Source organism: Anas acuta, chromosome 33 (genome assembly GCF_963932015.1).
Source record: "Anas acuta chromosome 33, bAnaAcu1.1, whole genome shotgun sequence".
Taxonomy (NCBI): Eukaryota; Metazoa; Chordata; class Aves; order Anseriformes; family Anatidae; genus Anas; species Anas acuta.
The window spans coordinates 470,481-490,372 of record NC_089011.1 but is presented as its reverse complement, the minus strand read 5'-3'; the positions used below and the strand labels follow the sequence as shown (position 1 = coordinate 490,372).

The following is a 19,892-nucleotide window of genomic DNA, read 5'->3' as shown; positions in this document are numbered from 1 at the left end:
AAATCCCATAGCCACCCTGGGAGCCTTCTGGGCGTTATAGGAAGCTATAGGGGCACCGGGTGAGCTATAGGGGCACCAGGTGAGCTATAGGGGCACCGGGGGAGCTATAGGGGCACTGGGGGAGCTATAGGGTCACCAGGTGAGCTATAGGGGCACTATGGGAACTATAGGGGCTATAGGGAGCTGCAGGGACACTGGGAGAGCTATAGGGCCCCGCTGGCTGCTGGGAGAACCTATAGGGTCCGTATAGGAGCCATAGGGACCCTGTCGGGCACCGGTAACAACCCATATTTGTGTGTCCCCCCCCCCCCACCACCCCAAAAAATCCCGAGGAGGAGGAGGAGGAAGGAAGGAGGCAGAGGCAGGTGCGTTTGTGGCATGGGTTTCGTAGCAAATACATCACAGACCACGAGGGGGGGACGATACAGAGCTCAGGACCCGGGGGGGCGTTGGGTTGGGGGGGGGGCTTTGAGGAGGGGTAGGGGGGGGGGCAGGAGGGGGACACCCCACCCCCCCCGGCCCTCCCCGCGGCGCGGGGTTGGAGGGGGGGCAGCGCAGGGGGCGCGGCGGCACCGCGGCGGCTCCCGCGGGGCGGGAAATCTAAGTCGGGGTGGTTCCTCGGTGGTGGGGTGGGGGCATATGGGGGGTGATGGGTGTTTGGGGGGGGCGGTGATGGTGGTTGAAGGGGGGTCGGGGCGTTGAGGGGGTCGTTGATGGGGGCGTTGATGGAGTCGTTGGGTCTTGATGGGGTCGTTGATGGGGTATTTGGGGCTTTGATGGGGGTTGTTGGGTCGTTGATGGGGTATTTGGGGCTTTGATGGGGTATTTGGGGCTTTGATGGGGTATTTGGGGCTTTGATGGGGTTTTTGGGTCTTTGGTGGGGTATTTGGGTCTTTGGTGGGGTATTTGGGTCATTGATGGGGTTGTTGGGTCATTTATGGAGTCGTTGGGTCTTGATGGCGTCATTGATGGGGTCGTTGATGGGGTAGTTGGGTTGTTGATGGGGTATTTGGGGCTATGATGGGGTATTTGGGTCTTTGGTGGGGTATTTGGGTCATTGATGGGGTTTTTGGGTCATTGATGATGTCATTGATAGGGTTATTGGGTCATTGATGCGGTCGTTGGGTCTTGATGGGGTCATTGATGGGGTTGTTGATGGGGTCGTTGGGTCCTTGGTGGGGTATTTGGGTCCTTGGTGGGGTATTTGGGTCATTGATGGGGGTCGTTGGGTCTTGATGGGGTCGTTGATGGGGCAGTTGGGTCTTGATGGGGTATTTGGGGCTTTGATGGGGTCATTGATGATGTAGTTGGGTCATGAAGGGGTCGATTGGGTCATTAAGGGGTCGATTGGGTAATTAAGGGGTCGATTGGGTCATTGATGGGATCGTTGATGGGGTCATGGGGCCGTTGATGAGGTCGAGGGGTTGTTGATGGGGTTGAGTCGATGGGGTCGTGGGGTCATCGATGGGGTCATGGGGTCCTTGATGGGGTCATGGGGTCATTAATGGGGTCGTTGGGTCATTAATGGGGTCGCTGGGTGATTAATGGGGTCATGGGGTCATTAATGGGGTCATGGGGTCATTAATGGGGTCGTTGGGTCATTGATGGGGTCGCTGGGTGATTAATGGGGTCATTGGGTCATTGATGGGGTCGCTGAGTGATTAATAGGGTCATGGGGTCGTTAATGAGGTCGTTGGGTCATTGATGGGGTCGCTGGGTGATTAATGGGGTCATGGGGTCGTTAATGGGGTCGTTGGGTCATTGATGGGGTCGTTGGGTTGTAAACGGGGTCATGGGGTCATTAATGGGGTCGTTGATGGTGGTTGGGACATTGATGGAGTAATTGGGTCGTTAGCGGGGTAATTGGGTCGTTAGCGGGGTAATGAGGTCATTAGCGGGGTAATGAGGTCGTTAATGGGGTGGTGGGGTCGTTAGCGGGGTGATGGGGTCATTAGCGGCGTAATGAGGTTGTTAATGGGGTGGTGGGGTCATTAGCGGGGTGGCGGGGTCGTTAGCGGGGTGGTTGGTTAGTTGGGTGGGTGATGAGGCAGGTGGGTAGTTAGTCGGGTGATTGGCTGGCTCGTTAGCTCGGCAACGGGTCAATTAGCTGAGCAATGGGTTGATTAATTAGGCGGTCAGCTGATGAGCTGGTTGGCCGGCTGGTTAACGGGTTAGTTAGGCGGTCGGTTAGCTGGTTGGATGGATGGCGGGTGGGTGAGAGTGGTTAGTTAGCTGGTTAGTTGGCTGGTTAATTAGCTGGTTAATTAGCTGGGTGGGCAGTGGTTAGCTGGTTGGTTGCTGGGCTGCTCGGATGGGCGACTGGTTAGCTGGTTGAGTGACTAGTTAGCTGGTTGGCTGAGCGGTTAGCTGGTTGGGTTGGGTGTTTGGTTAGCTGACTGGGTGGGCGGGTGGGTCATTAGATGGTTGGTTAACTAGCTGGTTGGGTGGTTGGTTAGCTGGTTAGGTGGGTGGTTGGCTGGTTGGGTGGGTGGTTAGCTGGTTGGGTGGGTGGTTGGCTGGTTGGGTGGGTGGTTAGCTGGTTGGGTGGGTGGTTAGCTGGTTGGGTGGCTGGTTGGGTGGGTGGTTGGCTGGTTGGGTGGGTGGTTGGCTGGTTGGGTGGGTGGTTAGCTGGTTGGGTGACTGGTTAGCTGGTTGGGTGGCTGGTTAGCTGGTTGGGCGGCTGGTTAGCTGGTTGGATGGGTGGTTGGCTGGTTGGGTGGGTGGTTGTTTAACTGGTTGGGTGGGTGGTTAGCCGGTGGGGTGGTTGGTTAGCTGGCTGGATGGGTGGTGGTTAGCTGGTTGAGTGGGTGGTTAGCCGGTGGGGTGGTTGGTTAGCTGGCTGGATGGGTGGTGGTTAGCTGGTTGGATGACTAGTTAGTGGGTTAGTCAGGTGGGTAATGGCGTTGCCTCGGATGCGCGGTGGGAATGGGCCAGAGCCGCCCCTGCCCCCCTCACGGACCCCCAACCATGCGACCCACCTCCGGGCCACCTTCACCCCCGGGGGGGTGGGACGACCCCACCCCACCCCAAAAACCTTCCCTAAGGTCAACCCGACCCCAAACCAGCCCCAGGGCCCGTCCACCAGTCTCCCACTGGGGCCAGGCTGACTCGGCCTTCACCGGGTTCAAACCCAACCTCCTGGGATCCCTTTTTGGGATCGACCCGTGCCAAAATCCTTCTCTAGGGTCATCCCAACCCGGGCCGCGACTCTTTAGGGTCAACCCAACCCATGACCGCTCTTTAGGGTCAACCCAACCCATCTATGGCCAACCGTGACCCCTTTTTAGGGTCGACATGACCCATGACCCCTACCTAGGGTCAACCAAACCCGGATGTCCCCCAAAATCCTTCCCTAGGGTCAACCCAACCTGGGCCGTGCCTCTTTAGGGTTGACCCGACCCCGTGCCCTGTCTTTAGGGTCAACCTGACCCATGACCCCCCCAATCTCTCTTTGGGGTCAACCCAAGCCAACTGCCTCCCTAATTGCTCCCCAAAGGTCAACCCAACCCGCGACCCCTCTCAAGGGTCAACCCAATTCGAGGACCCCCCCCCCCCTCTAGACCCACCCCAACCTCCGCCCCCCACCTCTTTGGGACCTCCTTGACCCATCTGCCCCCCGTAGCCCCCCCTTTAGGGCCACCTCCTGTCCCCCCAGGGCACAATCCGGGGCTCCCCGGACCCCCGCGTGTCCCCCCCCCCTACCCAAGGGGTGGGGGCACAAGCGCAGCGCATGGATGGGAGATGGTGGTGGAGGGGGTGGGGAGGGGGCGAGAAGAAGTGGGGGGGGGGGGACCCAGGCATCCGAGGAGCAGAATGGGGGGGGGGGGGGATGGATGGAGGCCAACGAACCGCTTAGATTTGCCGGCCCCGGGTCGGGCTCGGGCCGCTCTGGCCCAATTTTTTTTTTTTGGGGGGGGGGGGGGGGGAGGAAAAGAGGAGGGGGCGGCGGGTGATTGGACCACGTGCTGTTATGTCCGTTCGCATGAACAATTAATTGTCTCTTAATTTATTCTTAAGTCTCGCTTAATGTGGTTATTCTCATTACCGGGGAAGGAGGAAAGGAGCGTTAATTACTGCCGCGAGGTTGGGGGGGGGGAGGGGGGGCCGAAAGGAGAAGGAGGGTGGGGGGGGCGCGCCGGGACCCTACAAGCCCAACGTGCCCCCGATGGAGGAGGCCAAGACCACCCCCAGCACCACGCAACAAATTATGATCATGATTTTCTTCTACGTTACCCCAAAAACGGTATTTTTTTTCCCAAAAAAAATTAAAAAAAAAAATAAATAAAAAGGCATCCGGGCAGCGTGGGGAGGAGAGAAGAGAAGAAGCGTTACGGAGCAGGAGAGGACCCGACGCTGAAGGACCACCCTCCCTTGGTTGTCCAGGTTCTTGGCCCGTCACCTCCTTGGCCCCCCCACCAATTTTTTGGCCCCCCTACCACCCCTGCACTCACCCTCCGGGCTTTGCTCTGGTACTTTACGGCTTTTTTGGTGTCCGACACGGCCCGTTCCACGTAGTCGACCGAGTGCTCCACGTTGTACTCGATGCGGTCGATCATCTCGCCCTGAGAGCCAGAACCGCCCCGTGAGACCCCCTCCCCCCAAAAAAAAAGGGGGGGGGCACTGGCATCCTGGGAGTGGGGTTCTAGGAGGTTCTAGGTGGTTCAACTGGGTCTTGATGGGCTCAAGAACCTCTAATGGTGGGTTCTTGATGACCCAACGGGTTGTTGGTGGGCTTAAAAGTTTTTGGTGACGTCTAGATGAACCACCAGACCCTGTTTTTAGTGGGTTCTAGGTGACCCTTGGTGGTCTTGAGACCTTTTGATGTTGCCCAGATGAGCCAACAAGCGGGATTCTAGGAGGTTCAACTGGTTCTAGGTGGTTCAACTGGGTCTTGGTGGGCTCAAGAACCTCTTATGGTGGGTTCTTGATGACCCAACGGGTTGTTGGTGGGCTTAAAAGATTTTGGTGACGTCTAGATGAACCAACAGACCAGGTTCTAGATGACCCTTGGTGGTCATCTTGAGATTTTAATGGGTTCTAGGTGACCCTTGGTGGGCTTGAGACCTTTTGATGGTGCTTGGGTGAGCCAATGAGCAGGGTTTTAGGAGGTTCAACTGGTTCTAGGTGGCTCAACTGGGTCTTGGTGGGCTCAAGAGCTTCTTATGGTGGGTTCTTGATGACCCAACGGGTTGTTGGTGGGCTTAAAAGCTTTTGATGATGTCTAGATGAACCACCAGACCGGGTTCTAGATGACCCTTGGTGGTCATCTTGAGATTTTAATGGGTTCTAGATGTCCCTTGGTGGGCTTGAGACCTTTTGATGGTGCCCAGATGAGCCAATGAGCGGGATTCTAGGAGGTTCAACTGGTTCTAGGTGGCTCAACTGGGTCTTGATGGGCTCAAGAACCTCTAATGGTGGGTTCTTGATGACCCAACGGGCCATTGGTGGGCTTAAAAGCTTTTGATGACGTCTAGATGAACCACCAGACCGGGTTCTAGATGACCCTTGGTGGTCATCTAGAGATTTTAATGGGTTCTAGGTGACCCTTGGTGGTCATCTAGAGATTTTAACGGGTTCTAGATGCCCCTTGGTGGGCTTGAGACCTTTTGATGGTGTCTGGGTGAGCCAATGAGCCTTAGTCATGGCTTTTGGTGGGTTCTAGATTACCCAACAGTGGTCTTGGTAGGCTCAAGAGGTTTTGATGGCATCTAGACGAGCCAATGAACCTGATCTATGGCTTTTGGTGGGTTTTGGATGACCCTTGGTGGGCCTGGAACCTTCTGATGGTGTCTAGATGACACACGTGGGGTGGGTTCAAGTCCCCCCCCTCTGCCCCCTCCCCTGTACCTGGCTCTCCACCAGCATCGCCATGTCCACGAACATGTCGTGCAGCTCCCGGATGCTCGTTTCCAGCTTGATGATCTCGTTGTGTCGCGTCTCGATCTCGTTCAGGGCTTGTTTGGTCATCTGCGAGTCCATTTTGATCTGGCGGGGGAGAAGAAAGAGGGGGTGAGAGCACAGGAGGGGGCTTCTCGGGCCCCGGGGACCTCAACAGGTCAGGGGTGACCTCCTAGTTCCTTGGTCACACAAAGATTTGGGGCGTTTCATCGGGTTCTAGGTGATCCAATGGGTTTTGGGTTATCTCACTGGGTTCTGGGTGATTTAATGGGGGGTTTGGAGCCATCTTGTTGGGTTCTGGGTGACCCACTAGGTTTTTTGGGGGGCATCTCATTGAGTTCTGGATGACCCAACGGGTTCTAGGTGATCCAATGGGTTTTGGGTTATCTCGCTGGGTTCTGGGTGATTTAATGGGGGGGTTGGAGCCATCTAGTTGGGTTCTGGGTGACCCACTAGGTTTTTTTGGGGGGGCATCTCTTTGAGTTCTGGATGACCCAACGGGTTCTAGGTGATCCAATGGGTTTTGGGTTATCTCGCTGGGTTCTGGGTGATTTAATGGGGGGTTTGGAGCCATCTTGTTGGGTTCTGGGTGACCCACTGGGTTTTTTGGGGGGGCATCTCATCAGGTTCTGGATGACCCAACGAGTTCTAGGTGATCCAATGGGTTTTGGGTTATCTCGCTGGGTTCTGGGTGATTTAATGGGAGGTTTGGAGCCATCTAGTTGGGTTCTGGGTGACCCACTGGGTTTTTTGGGGGGGCATCTCATCAGGTTCTGGATGACCCAATGGGTTCTGGATGATCCAATGGGTTTTGGGTTATCTCGCTGGGTTCTGGGTGACTCCATGAGGAGTTTGGAGCCATCTTGTTGGGTTCTGGGTGACCCACTGGGTTTTTTGGGGGGCATCTCATCAGGTTCTGGATGACCCAACGGGTTCTAGGTGATCCAATGGGTTTTGGGTTATCTCGCTGGGTTCTGGGTGATTTAATGAGGAGTTTGGAGCCATCTTGTTGGGTTCTGGTTGACCCACTGGGTTTTTTTGGGGAGCATCTCATTGAGTTCTGGATGACCCAACGGGTTCTAGGTGATCCAATGGGTTTTGGGTTATCTCGCTGGGTTCTAGGTGATTTAATGGGGGGTTTGGAGCCATCTTGTTGGGTTCTGGGTGACCCACTGGGTTTTTGGGGGGGCATCTCATCAGGTTCTGGATGACCCAACGGGTTCTAGGTGATGCAATGGGTTTTGGGTTATCTCGCTGGGTTCTGGGTGACTCCATGAGGGGTTTGGAGAAATCTTGTTGGGTTCTGGGTGACCCACTGGGTTTTTTTGGGGGGCATCTCTTTGAGTTCTGGATGACCCAACGGGTTCTAGGTGATCCAATGGGTTTTGGGTTATCTCGCTGGGTTCTGGGTGATTTAATGGGGGGTTTGGAGCCATCTTGTTGGGTTCTAGGTGACCCACTGGGTTTTTTGGGGGGGCATCTCATTGAGTTCTGGATGACCCAACGAGTTCTAGGTGATCCAATGGGTTTTGGGTGATCCAATGGGTTTTGGGTTATCTCGCTGAGTTCTGGGTGATTTAATGAGGAGTTTGGAGCCATCTTGTTGGGTTCTGGGTGACCCACTGGGTTTTTGGGGTGGGCATCTCATTGAGTTCTGGATGACTCAATGGGTTCTAGGTGATCCAATGGGTTTTGGGTTATCTCACTGAGTTCTGGGTGACTCCATGAGGGGTTTGGAACCATCTTGTTGGGTTCTGGGTGACCCACTGGGTTTTTTTGGGGGGGCATCTCATCAGGTTCTGGATGACCCAACGGGTTCTAGGTGATCCAATGGGTTTTGGGTTATCTCGCTGGGTTCTGGGTGACTTCATGAGGAGTTTGGAGCCATCTTGTTGGGTTCTGGGTGACCCACTGGGTTTTTTGGGGGGGAATCTCATCAGGTTCTGGATGACCCAACGGGTTCTAGGTGATCCAATGGGTTTTGGGTTATCTCGCTGGGTTCTGGGTGATTTAATGGGGGGTTTGAAGCCATCTAGTTGGGTTTTGGGTGACCCACTGGGTTTTTTGGGGGGGCATCATCATTCTGGATGACCCAACGGGTTCTAGATGACCCAACGGGTCCTAGATGACCCAGTGGGTTCTGGATGACCCAACGGGTTCTGGGTGACCCAACGGGTTCTGGATGACCCAAGGGGTTCTGGATGACCCAAGGGGTTCTAGATGACCCAATGGGTCCTAGATGACCCAATGGGTTTTGGATGACCCAACGGGTTCTGGATGACCAAACGGGTTCTGGATGACCCAACAGGTTCTGGATGACCCAACGGGTTTTGGATGACCCAATGGGTTTTGGATGACCCAATGGGTTCTGGATGACCCAACGGGTTCTGGATGACCAAACCAATTCTGGATGACCCCGTGGGTCCTGGATGACCCAATGGATCCTGGATGACCCAACGGGTTCTGGATGACCCAACGGGTTCTGGATGACCAAACCAATTCTGGATGACCCCGTGGGTTCTGGATGACCAAATAGGTTCTGGATGACCCAGTGGGTTCTGGATGACCAAATAGGTTCTGGATGACCAAACCAATTCTGGATGACCCAACGGGTTCTGGATGACCCAAGGGGTTCTAGATGACCCAACGGGTTCTGGATGACCAAACCAATTCTGGATGACCCCGTGAATTCTAGATGACCCAACAGGTTCTGGATGACCCAACAGGTTCTGGATGACCCAACAGGTTCTGGATGACCCAATGGGTTCTGGATGACCAAATAGGTTCTGGATGACCCAATGGGTTCTGGATGACCCAACGGGTTCTGGATGACCAAATAGGTTCTGGATGACCCAACGGGTTCTGGATGACCCAACAGGTTCTAGATGACCCAACGGGTTCTGGATGACCAAATGGGTTCTGGATGACCAAATAGGTTCTGGATGACCCAACGGGTTCTGGATGACCCAACAGGTTCTAGATGACCCAATGGGTTTTGGATGACCCAATGGGTTCTGGATGACCCAAGGGGTTCTGGATGACCCAACAGGTTCTGGATGACCAAATGGGTTCTAGATGACCCAACGGGTTCTGGATGACCCAACAGGTTCTGGATGACCCAACGGGTTCTGGATGACCCAACGGGTTCTGGATGACCAAACCAATTCTGGATGACCCAATGGGTCCTAGATGACCCAGTGGGTTCTAGATGACCCAACGGGTTCTGGATGACCCAACAGGTTCTGGATGACCAAATGGGTTCTAGATGACCCAATGGTTTCTGGATGACCCAACGGGTTTTGGATGACCCAATGGGTTTTGGATGACCCAAGGGGTTCTGGATGACCAAATAGGTTCTGGATGACCAAACCAATTCTGGATGACCCAACGGGTTCTGGATGACCCAACAGGTTCTAGATGACCCAACGGGTTCTAGATGACCCAACGGGTCTCTACGTACATCATCGGTAAAGATGGCCAACTTCCCGCTCTCCAGCATGTCCTCCAGCTCCTCGTTGGTGGTGGTCCGGCCGGCTGCGGGGAGATGGAGGAGATTTTGGGGTCCTGCTCCCCCAAACCCCAACGTGTCCCCCCCCCAAGGTTCTCCCGTGACCTACTGATCTCCAGCTGCCTCTGGATCCTGTCCTTGCACCGGTCGCGGTACTTGGACTGGGTGGCGTTGTACTCCGTCATCACCTCCACGAACTTGCGGGACAGCGTCGAGTGCTGGGGACATTTTGGGGGGGGACACGGCGTGGGGTGAAGGACCTCCACCAAGGAGGAGGAGGAGGAGGAGGAGGAAGGAGAGGGGTGGTGGGGGAGGAAGGGTACCTGCGTTTTTCGGATGCGTAGGTCGGCCGAGGAGCGGTTCAGGCCTTCCTCCTGCTCGATGCTCTGCTCGATGGCTGCGGGAGGGGACAGTTGGGACCCCTCACCCCAAAAATGGCCACCACAAGAAGGCCAAGACCATCATGAAGAACGTCCCCAAGAAGACCACCACCATCATGAAGAACATCCCCAAAAAGACCACCACCATCACAAAAAACATCCTCAATGAGGCCACCACCATCATGGAGATCACCCCAAAATGGCCACCCCAAAATGTCCAACTCAAGAAGACCAAAACCATCATGGAAAACGTCCCCAAGAAGACCACCACCATCATGAAGAACATCCCCAAAAAGACCACCACCATCACAAAAAACATCCTCAATGAGGCCACCACCATCATGGAGATCACCCCAAAATGGCCACCCCAAAATGTCCAACTCAAGAAGACCAAAACCATCATGGAAAACGTCCCCAAGAAGACCACCATCATGAAGGACATCCCCAAAAAGACCACCACCATCATGGAGACCACCCCAAAATGGCCACCTCAAGAAGACCAAGACCATCATGAACAACGTCCCCAAAAAGATCACCACCATGGAGACCACCCCAAAATGTCCACCCCAAAATGTCCTACTCAAGAAGACCAAGACCATCCTGGAAAACGTCCCCAAGAAGACCACCATCATGAAGGACATCCCCAAGAAGACCACCACTATAATGGAGACCACCCCAAAATGGCCACCCCAAAATGTCCACCTCAAGAAGACCAAAACCATCATGAAGAACATCCCCAAGACCTCTACCATCATGGAGACCACCCCAAAATGGCCACCTCAAGAAGACCAAAACCATCATGAAGAACATCCCCAAGACCTCTACCATCATGGAGACCACCCCAAAATGGCCACCTCAAGAAGACCAAAACCATCATGAAGATCACCACCATCATGGAGAGCACCCCAAAATGGCCACCCCAAAATGTCCACCTCAAGAAGACCAAGACCATCATGAAGAACATCCCCAAGAAGACCACCACCACGGAGATCACCCCAAAATGGTCACCTCAAAATGTCCACCTCAAGAAGACCAAGACTATCATGGAAAATGTCCCCAAGACCACCACCACCATGGAGACCACCCCAAAACGGCCCCCCCAAAATGTCCAAGATGGCCACCGCCAGGTCACCTTTCAACTTGGAGCGCACTTTGTTGGCCGTCTTCTTGATGTCGGCCGTGAGGTCCTCCAGCTCCTGCTTCGTCTCTGGGAGGGGGCAGGGACGTGTCACCCCCCCCCCCCCCCACGGTGTCACCACCCCCGTGTCACCCCGATCCTGGTGACCCCAAAACCCAAGGTAACCGCAACCCATGGTGACCCCAAAACCCAAGGTGACCCCAACTCAATGTGACCCCCAACCCCATGATGACCTCACCCCAAAGTGTCCCCAACCCTATGGTGTCCCCAACTCAAGGGACCCCAACCCCAAGGTGACCCCAACCCCAAGGTGACCCCAAAACCCAAGGTGACCCCAACCCCAAGGTGACCCCAACCCCATGGTGACCCCAACTCCATGATGACCCCAACCCCAAGGTGACCCCAACCCAAGGTGACCCCAACCCAAGGTGACCCCAACCCCATGATGACCCCAACCCCATGATGACCTCACCCCAAAGTGTCCCCAACCCTATGGTGTCCCCAACCCATGGTGTCCCCAACTCAAGGGACCCCAACCCCAAGGTGACCCCAAAACCCAAGGTGACCCCAAAACCCAAGATGACCCCCAGCCCTATAGTGACCCCAACCCAAGGTGACCCCCAACCCATGGTGACCCCACCCCAAGGTGACCCCAAAACCCCAAGGTGACCCCAACCCAAGGTGACCCCACCCCAAGGTGACCCCCAACCCTATAGTGACCCCAACCCCAAGGTGACCCCCAACCCAAGATGACCCCCAACCCCAAGGTGACCCAAACCCCAAAGTGTCCCCAACCCAAGGTGACCCCCAACCCATGGTGACCCCAAAACCCAAGGTGACCCCCAACCCTATAGTGACCCCAAAATCCAAGGTGACCCCAACTCAAGGTGACCCCAAACCATGATGACCCCAACCCCATGATGACCTCACCCCAAAGTGTCCCCAACCCCAACATGACCCCAACCCTATGATGACCCCAACCCAAGGTGACCCCAACCCCATGATGACCCCAACCCCAAGGTGACCCCAACCCAAGGTGTCCTCGGTGTCCCCATGTCCCCATTGTCCCCAACACCCTCAATGACCCCAACAACCCCAATGACCCCATTGACCCTGATGACCCCATTGACCCCGATGACCCCAATGACCCTGATGACCCCGATGACCCCGTTGACCCCGATGACCCCGCTCACTCTCGTCAGGGTTGGGGGCGGCCAGGATGGCGCTGTGCTGCTTCTTCACCTGCTCCACGTCCTCCGACAGCTTCTCAATGCAGCCCCGGATCTCCTCCACCTATAGGGGACGGGGGGGGACATAGGGGACACGGGGGGGACATAGGGGACACGGGGATATAGGGGACACGGGGATATAGGGGACATGGGGGGGATATAGGGGACACGGGGGGATATAGGGGATATGGGGGGATATGGGGATATAGGGGACATGGGGGGATATAGGGGACACGGGGGGATATAGGGGATATGGGGATATAGGGGATATGGGGGGATATAGGGGACATGGGGGGGATATAGGGGACACGGGGATATAGGGGACACGGGGATATAGGGGACATGGGGGGGATATAGGGAATATGGGGGGGATATAGGGGACATGGGGATATAGGGGACACGGGGGGATATAGGGGACACGGGGGGGATATAGGGGACATGGGGATATAGGGGACACGGGGGGATATAGGGGACACGGGGGGATATAGGGGACACGGTGATATAGGGGACATGGGGGGATATAGGGGATATGGGGGGGATATAGGGGACAAGGGGATATAGGGGACACAGGGGGATATAGGGGACACCGGGATATAGGGGACACGGGGGGATATAGGGGACACGGGGATATAGGGGACACGGGGATATAGGGGACATGGGGGGATATAGGGGATATAGGGGACATGGGGATATAGGGGACACGGGGATATAGGGGACATGGGGGGGGATATAGGGGATATGGGGGGGATATAGGGGACATGGGGATATAGGGGACACGGGGAGGATATAGGGGACATGGGGATATAGGGGACATTGGGGGGATATAGGGGACACGGGGATATAGGGGACATGGGGGGGATATAGGGGACATAGGGGACATGGGGGGGATATAGGGGATATGGGGATATAGGGGACATAGGGGGATATAGGGGACACGGGGATATAGGGGACACAGGGTAACATGGGTATAGGGACATATGGGGACAGGGAGGAGATGGGGACATATATAGGGGAGATGGGGACGTATGGGGACATGGACGGGGACATATAGGGACATGGGAGGTCATAAAGACACGGATGGGGACATATAGGACATGTATAGGGGAGATGGGGACACGTATAGGGGAAAGGGGGACAAATATGGGATGCAGGAGGACGTGGGGACATGGAGGGGGATGTATAGGGGAAAAGGGAACATATGGGGACGTGGCAGGGACATATAGGGACATGGCAGGGACATGAGAAGAGGAATGGGGCCCTATAGGGCACATATAGGGCACATACGCTGTCGGGGTGCCCTATATAGGGCTGGGCCCTATAGAATCAGGGGGATGCCCCTATAGCAGACAAAGGGGGCTCTATAGGGTCCATATAGGGACCTGGCATGGTTCTGGGCCCCATATAGGGTCTGGGGGGGACCTATAGGATCAGGGGGGGCATTTAAGACCTGGGAGGGGGCTATAAGGTCTGTGTGGGGCCCTATAGGGTGTGGGGGGGGGCCCTATAGGATCTAGAAGTCCCTATAGGGTACCTATAGAAGTGGGGCCAGGCTATAGGGTTTGGGGAGGGGCATGGGGTGTGGGGGGACCTATAGGGTGTGGGGGGACCTATAGGGGTTGGGGGGACCTATAGGGGTTGAGGGGACCTATAGGGGGTGTGGGGGGACCCATAGGGTGTGGGGGGACCTATAGGGGTTGGGGGGACCTATAGGGGTTGGGGGGACCTATAGGGGGTGTGGGGGTGCTATAGGGTGAGGGGGGGGCCCTGGGGTCCCTATAGGGTCTCTATAGGGCCCGACCTGCTCGAAGAACTCGTCCATGAAGTGGTCGCGGTCGACGTGGACGACTTCCTCCTCATCGTCACTGTCCTTCGCCTATAGGGGCGGGGGGATATAGGGTCGCGGGGATATAGGGTCGGGGAGATATGGGGGACATTGGGGGATATAGGGTTGGGGGGATATAGGGGCGGGGAGATATGGAGTCGGGGTGATATAGGGTTGGGGGGGTATGGGGTTGGGGGTATAGGGTCAAGGGGATATAGGGGACATTGGGGGATATGGGGTTGGGGGGATATAGGGTTGGGGGGTTTATAGGGGCAGGGGGTTTATAGGGTCAGGGGGATATAGGGGCGGGGGGATATAGGGGCAGAGAGGTATGGGGTCAGGGGGATATAGGGGCAAGGGGATATAGGGTTGGGGGGTTTATAGGGGTCATTGGGGGATATAGGGTCAGGGGGATATAGGGGCAAGGGGATATAGGGTTGGGGGGATATAGGGGACATTGGGGGATATAGGGTCAGGGGGATATGGGGTTGTGGGTTTATAGGGTCAGGGGGATATAGGGGACATTGGGGAATATAGGGGCAGGGGGATATAGGGTCGGGTACATATGGGATCGGGGGGATATAGGGGACATGCAGGGGGATATAGGGACAGGGGGATATAGGGGCAGGGGGATATAGGGACAGGGGGATATAGGGTCGGGGGGATATAGGGGCGGGGGGATATAGGGTTGGGGGGACATAGGGGACATTGGGGGATATAGGGTCAGGGGATATAGGGTCAGGGGGATATAGGGGCAAGGGGTTATAGGGTCGGGGAGATATAGGGTTGGGGGGATATAGGGTTGGGGGGATATAGGGGCAGGGGGATATAGGGACAAGGGGATATGGGGTTGGGGGGACATAGGGGACATTGGAGGATATAGGGTCAGGGGGTTATAGGGTCGGGGGGATATGGGGTTGTGGGTTTATAGGGTCAGGAGAATATAGGGGCAGGGGGATATAGGGTTGAGGGGATATAGGGGACATTGGGGGGTATGGGGTCGGGGGTATAGGGGCAGGGGGGGTTATAGGGTTGGGGGGATATAGGGTCAGGGGTTTATAGGGGCAGGGGTATACGGTCAAGGGGATATAGGGTCGGGGGGACATAGGGGACATTGGGGACATTGGGGACATTGGGGACACCCCAACGCCCCCCTCCCCCCCCCATATCTCATTTGCATACGGCCCCACGTGGCCAACGCCATTGGCCGCGGGGCCAGCGCCGCCGGGCGCTCTGATTGGCCGAGGGCCGTGAGTCATCTGCATGGCCTGATCCTCCCCCCCGCTCCTGATTGGCTGCCTGCCCCCCGGCTAATTTGCATACGGGAGCCCCGCCCCGCCGCCTCCCATTGGCCCGCCCCCCCAGCTCATTTGCATACGCCCCGCCCCTGCACCACGGCCCGCCCTCACGCCATTGGCCGGTGGGCGGCCTCATTTGCATAAAGGCCCCTCCCCCTGCAGCCCGTGCCGCCTCCTGATTGGCTCCCCACGGTCCCCGGGCTCATTTGCATACGGCGCCTTTCCCGGGACCTGATTGGCCGCTGGGAAGGGAGGGGGCGTCACCCACATTTGCATAAGGGGCGGTGCCAGCAGAAGGCTGCCCGCAGCTGATTGGCTGAGGCTGGGGTGATCTGGGCCCCCCCCCCCCCCATTAGGCCCCGCCCCCTGCGGGAGCCCCCCGCACACGCGTCGCACACGCAGTGCACGTGTCCCACAGCCCCTACGGCACCTAGAGCACCTATAGCGCCCTATAGAGCCCCACTGTGCCCTATAGAGCCCTATAGAGCCCTATAGAGCCCCATAGCGCCCCACTGTGCCCCATAGAGCCCTATAGAGCCCTATAGCACCCTATAGAACCCTATAGAGCCCTATAGAACTCTATAGAACCCCACTGCGCCCCATAGAGCCCTATAGAACCCTATAGAGCCACTGTACCCTATAGAACCCTACAGCGCCCTATAGAGCCCTATAAAACCTCCCTGTACCCTATAGCGCCCTATAGAGCCCTATAGAGCCCCATAGCACCCCACTGCACCCTATAGAGCCCTATAGAACCCTATAGAGCCACTGCACCCTATAGAACCCTATAGCGCCCCATAGAGCCCTATAGAACCCTATAGAGCCCTATAGAGCCCCACTGTACCCTATAGAGCCCTATAGAACCCCACTGTACCCTATAGCACCCTATAGCACCTACAGCACCCTATAGAGCTCTATAGCACCCCACTGCGCCCTATAGAGCCCTATAGAACCCTATAGAATCCCACTGTACCCTATAGAGCCCTATAGAGCCCTATAGCACCCACTGCGCCCTATAGAACCCTATAGCACCTATAGCACCCCACTGCTCCCATAGAGCCCCACTGTACCCTATAGAACCCTATAGAGCCCTATAGCACCCTACTGCGCCCTATAGCGCCCTATAGAACCCTATAAAGCCACTGCACCCTATAGAGCCCTATAGCACCCTATAGAGCCCTATAGAATCCCACTGTACCCTATAGCACCCCACTGCACCCTACAGCACCCTATAGAGACCTATAGAGCCCACTGCACCCTATAGAGCCCGATAATGCCCTATAGCACCCCACTGTACCGTAGAGCACCCTATAGAGCCCTATAGCACCCCACTGCGCCCTATAGAACTCCATTGTATCCTATAGCACCCCACTGTGCCCTATAGAGCCCTATAGAGCCCCACTGTACCCTATAGCACCCTATAGAGCCCTATAGCACCCCACTGCAACCTATAGAGCCCTATAGCACCCCACTGTACCCTACAGCACCCCACTGTGCCCTATAGCACCCCAATGTACCCTGTAGAACACTATAGAGCCCTATAGAACCCCACTGTATCCTATAGAATCCCACTGTGCCCTATAGCACCCCATTGCACCCTATAGAACCCCATTGTACCCTATAGAACCCCACAGCATTCCTTTGTGCCCTATAGAACCCCATTGCACCCCATAGCACCCTATTGAACCCTATAGCACCCTACTGCACCCCACCGTACCCTATAGAACCCTATTGTACCCTATAGCACCCTACTGCACCCCATTGTGCCCTATAGCACCCCGTTATACCCTATAGCACCCCGTTACACCCTATAGCACCCCACTGCACCCTATAGCGCCCACTGGACCCCATAGCCCCCTATAGCCCCCTATAGCACCCCACTGCACCATAATGCACCCACTGCCCCCCCATATCCCCCCATACCGCCCCCCAGCACCCCATAACCCCCTATAGCACCCCATAACCCCATATAGGACCCTATAGCCCCCTATAGAACCCCATACCCCCCCATAACCCCCATAGCCCCCTATAGGACCCCATAGCACCCCGCTGCACCATAAGGCACCCATAACCCCCCTAACCCCCCCCCATAGAGCCCCACAGCCCCCTATAGGACCCTATAGCCCCCCCATAACCCCCCCAGTCCCCTATAGCCCCTCTGGGACCCCTATAGCCCCCTATAGGACCCCATAGGACCCCACAGCCCCACTGCACCATAATGCACCCACATCCCCCATAGCACCCTATAGAACCCCATAGGGCCCCATAGCCCCCCTATAGCGCTCCGTAACCCCCCCAGCCCCCTATAGCCCCTATGGGTACCCCTATAGGCTCCCGTAGACCCTATAGGACCCCGCAGTACCCTATAGAGCCCCATGGCACCCCACTGCACCATAACGCACCCACCACCCCCCCATAACCCTCCCCGTATCCCCTATACCCCTCCCCGGCCCCCTATAGCCCCTATAGGACCCCCTATAGCCCCCTATAGGACCCTATAGCCCCCATAGCACCCCCAACCCCCCCACTGCACCATATTGCACCAATTGCCCCCTATAGAGCCCCATAACCACCCGTAGCCCCCATACCTCCCCCCCATCCCCCTATAACCTCTATAGGACCCCTATAGACCCCATAGGACCCCTACAGCCCCTATAGGACCCCTATAGCCCCCTATAGGACCCACTGCACCAGAATGCACCCATTGCCCCCCCTGCCCCCCGTAGCGCCCCATAACCCCCTATAGCACCCCACACCTCCCCCCGTCCCCTATAGCCCCTATAGGACCCCTGTAGCCCCCACAGGACCCCTATAGACCCACACAGCCCCCTATAGGACCCCTAGCGCCCCACTGCACCAAAATGCACCCGTAGCCCCCCCCATAGAACCCCACGGGACCCTATAGCCCCTATAACGCCCCCAGACCCCTATAGGGCCCCCTATAGTCCCCTATAGGACCCATAGCCCCCCCTATAGCCCCCCTAGCACCCCACTGCACCATAACCCCTATAGCCCCCCTATAGCCCCATAGCCCCCCCATCTCCCCCCGTAGCCCCTATAGGACCCCCTATAGGATCTATAGGACCCCCCAGCCCCCTATAGGACCCACATAACCCCCTACAGCCCCCCCACAGCCCCCCCAGCACCCCACTGCACCATAACCCCTATAGCCCCCCTATAGCCCCATAGCCCCCCCCCAGCCCCCTACAGCCCTTATAGGGTCCCTACAGGATCTATAGGACCCCACAGCCCCCTGTAGGACCCCCCCAGCCCCCTATAGGACCCTATAGCCCCCACTGCACCATCACTCCCCTACACCCCCCATAACCCCCTCATCCCCCCCCATAGCCCCCTATAGCACCCCAGCCCCCTATACCCCTCTATAGCCCCTATAGGGTCCCTATAGGATCTATAGGACCCCATCTCCCCCTATAGCCCCCTATAGCCCCTACAGACCCCTCCGGTGCCCCACTGCACCACAACACCCCCCATTCTCCCCCTATAGCCCCCTGTTCCCCCTCACCCCCTATAGGACCCCTAAAGCCCCCTATATCCCTTATAGGGTCCCTATAGGATCTATAGGACCCCATCGCCCCCTATAAGACCTATAGGACCCCATCGCCCCCTATAGCCCCTACAGACCCCCCCGGTGCCCCACTGCACCACAACCCCCCCCATTCCCCCCTATAGCCCCCTCTAGCCCCCCACCCCCTATAGGACCCCTATAGCCCCCTATATCCCCTATAGAGTCCCTATAGGATCTATAGGACCCTATTGCCCCCTATAGCCCCTACAGCCCCCCCCGGCGCCCCACTGCACCACAACCCCCCCCCATACCCCCCCACCCCCTATAGGACCCCTATAGCCCCCTATAGCCCCTATAGGGCTCCTATAGCATCTATAGGACCCCATCGCCCCCTATAGCCCCTACAGCCCCCCCCAGTGCCCCACTGCACCACAACCCCCCCACACACCCCCCCCAGCCCCCCACCCCCTATAGGACCCCTATAGCCCCCTATAGCCCCTATAGGGTCCCTATAGCATCTATAGGACCCCATCGCCCCCTATAGCCCCCTATAGCCCCCTATAGCTCCTACAGACCTCCCCAGCGCCCCACTGCACCACCACCCCCCCCCAAACCCCCATACCCCCCCCGCCCCCTATAGGACCCCTATAGCTCCCTATAGCCCCTATAGGGCCCTATAGGACCCATAGGACCCCATCGCCCCCTATAGCCCCCTATAGCCCCCTATAGCTCCTACAGCCCCCCCCAGCACACCCCACTGCACCACAACCCCCCCCACACCCCCCCTTAGCCCCCCACCCCCTATAGAACCCCTATAGCCCCCTATAGCCCCTATAGGGTCCCTATAGGACCTATAGCATCCATAGGACCCCATCGCCCCCTATAGCCCCCCCCGGCGCCCCACTGCACCACCAGTCCCCCCCGCCCCCCCCCTCGCCCCCCACCCCCTATAGCCCCCCATATCCCCTATAGGGCCCCCTATAGCCCCTATAGGCGCCCCCCCCCGCCCCGCTCACGCCGCGCAGCTCCTGGGTCCGGTCCTTCATGGCGCGGGGTCCCCCCGGGGGGGCGGGCGCGGGGAGAGCTCGGGGGC

At 57.1% G+C, this 19,892-nt stretch overlaps 1 protein-coding gene and 1 long non-coding RNA gene across 3 annotated transcripts; one reads left to right on the top strand and one right to left on the bottom strand.

Moving 5' to 3' along the window:
- The first annotated feature begins 794 nt into the window (after positions 1-794).
- Positions 795-2,090, top strand: LOC137846580 (uncharacterized). Of its 2 annotated transcripts, none has more exons than XR_011090555.1 (3): positions 795-1,435; positions 1,690-1,887; positions 1,968-2,090. It is a non-coding gene; the product is annotated as an uncharacterized lncRNA (long non-coding RNA). The 2 variants fall into 2 exon arrangements; XR_011090556.1 differs by having other exon boundaries at positions 1,690-1,907; positions 1,968-2,072.
- On the bottom strand, positions 1,676-19,892 carry STX1B (syntaxin 1B). The gene is made up of 10 exons (XM_068664582.1): positions 19,816-19,892; positions 13,952-14,026; positions 12,118-12,217; positions 10,919-10,993; positions 9,730-9,803; positions 9,516-9,624; positions 9,359-9,432; positions 5,848-5,985; positions 4,452-4,562; positions 1,676-4,224 (listed from the first exon to the last, which is right to left on the bottom strand). Exons 1-10 carry the CDS (start codon positions 19,843-19,845, stop codon positions 4,144-4,146), a joined length of 867 nt encoding a protein of 288 aa, XP_068520683.1. The 5' UTR covers positions 19,846-19,892; the 3' UTR covers positions 1,676-4,143.

Excerpts from the sequence above, each read along its gene's own strand:
- STX1B (XM_068664582.1), bottom strand. The coding sequence starts at position 19,845 with ATGAAGGACCGGACCCAGGAGCTGCGCGGC. Across the intron at positions 10,994-12,117 it reads CGCCCCCAACCCTGACGAGA|AGACGAAGCAGGAGCTGGAG; the intron begins GTGAGCGGGGTC and ends GCCCCCTCCCAG. Across the intron at positions 4,563-5,847 it reads CGATGCTGGTGGAGAGCCAG|GGCGAGATGATCGACCGCAT; the intron begins GTACAGGGGAGG and ends TCTGGCTCTCAG.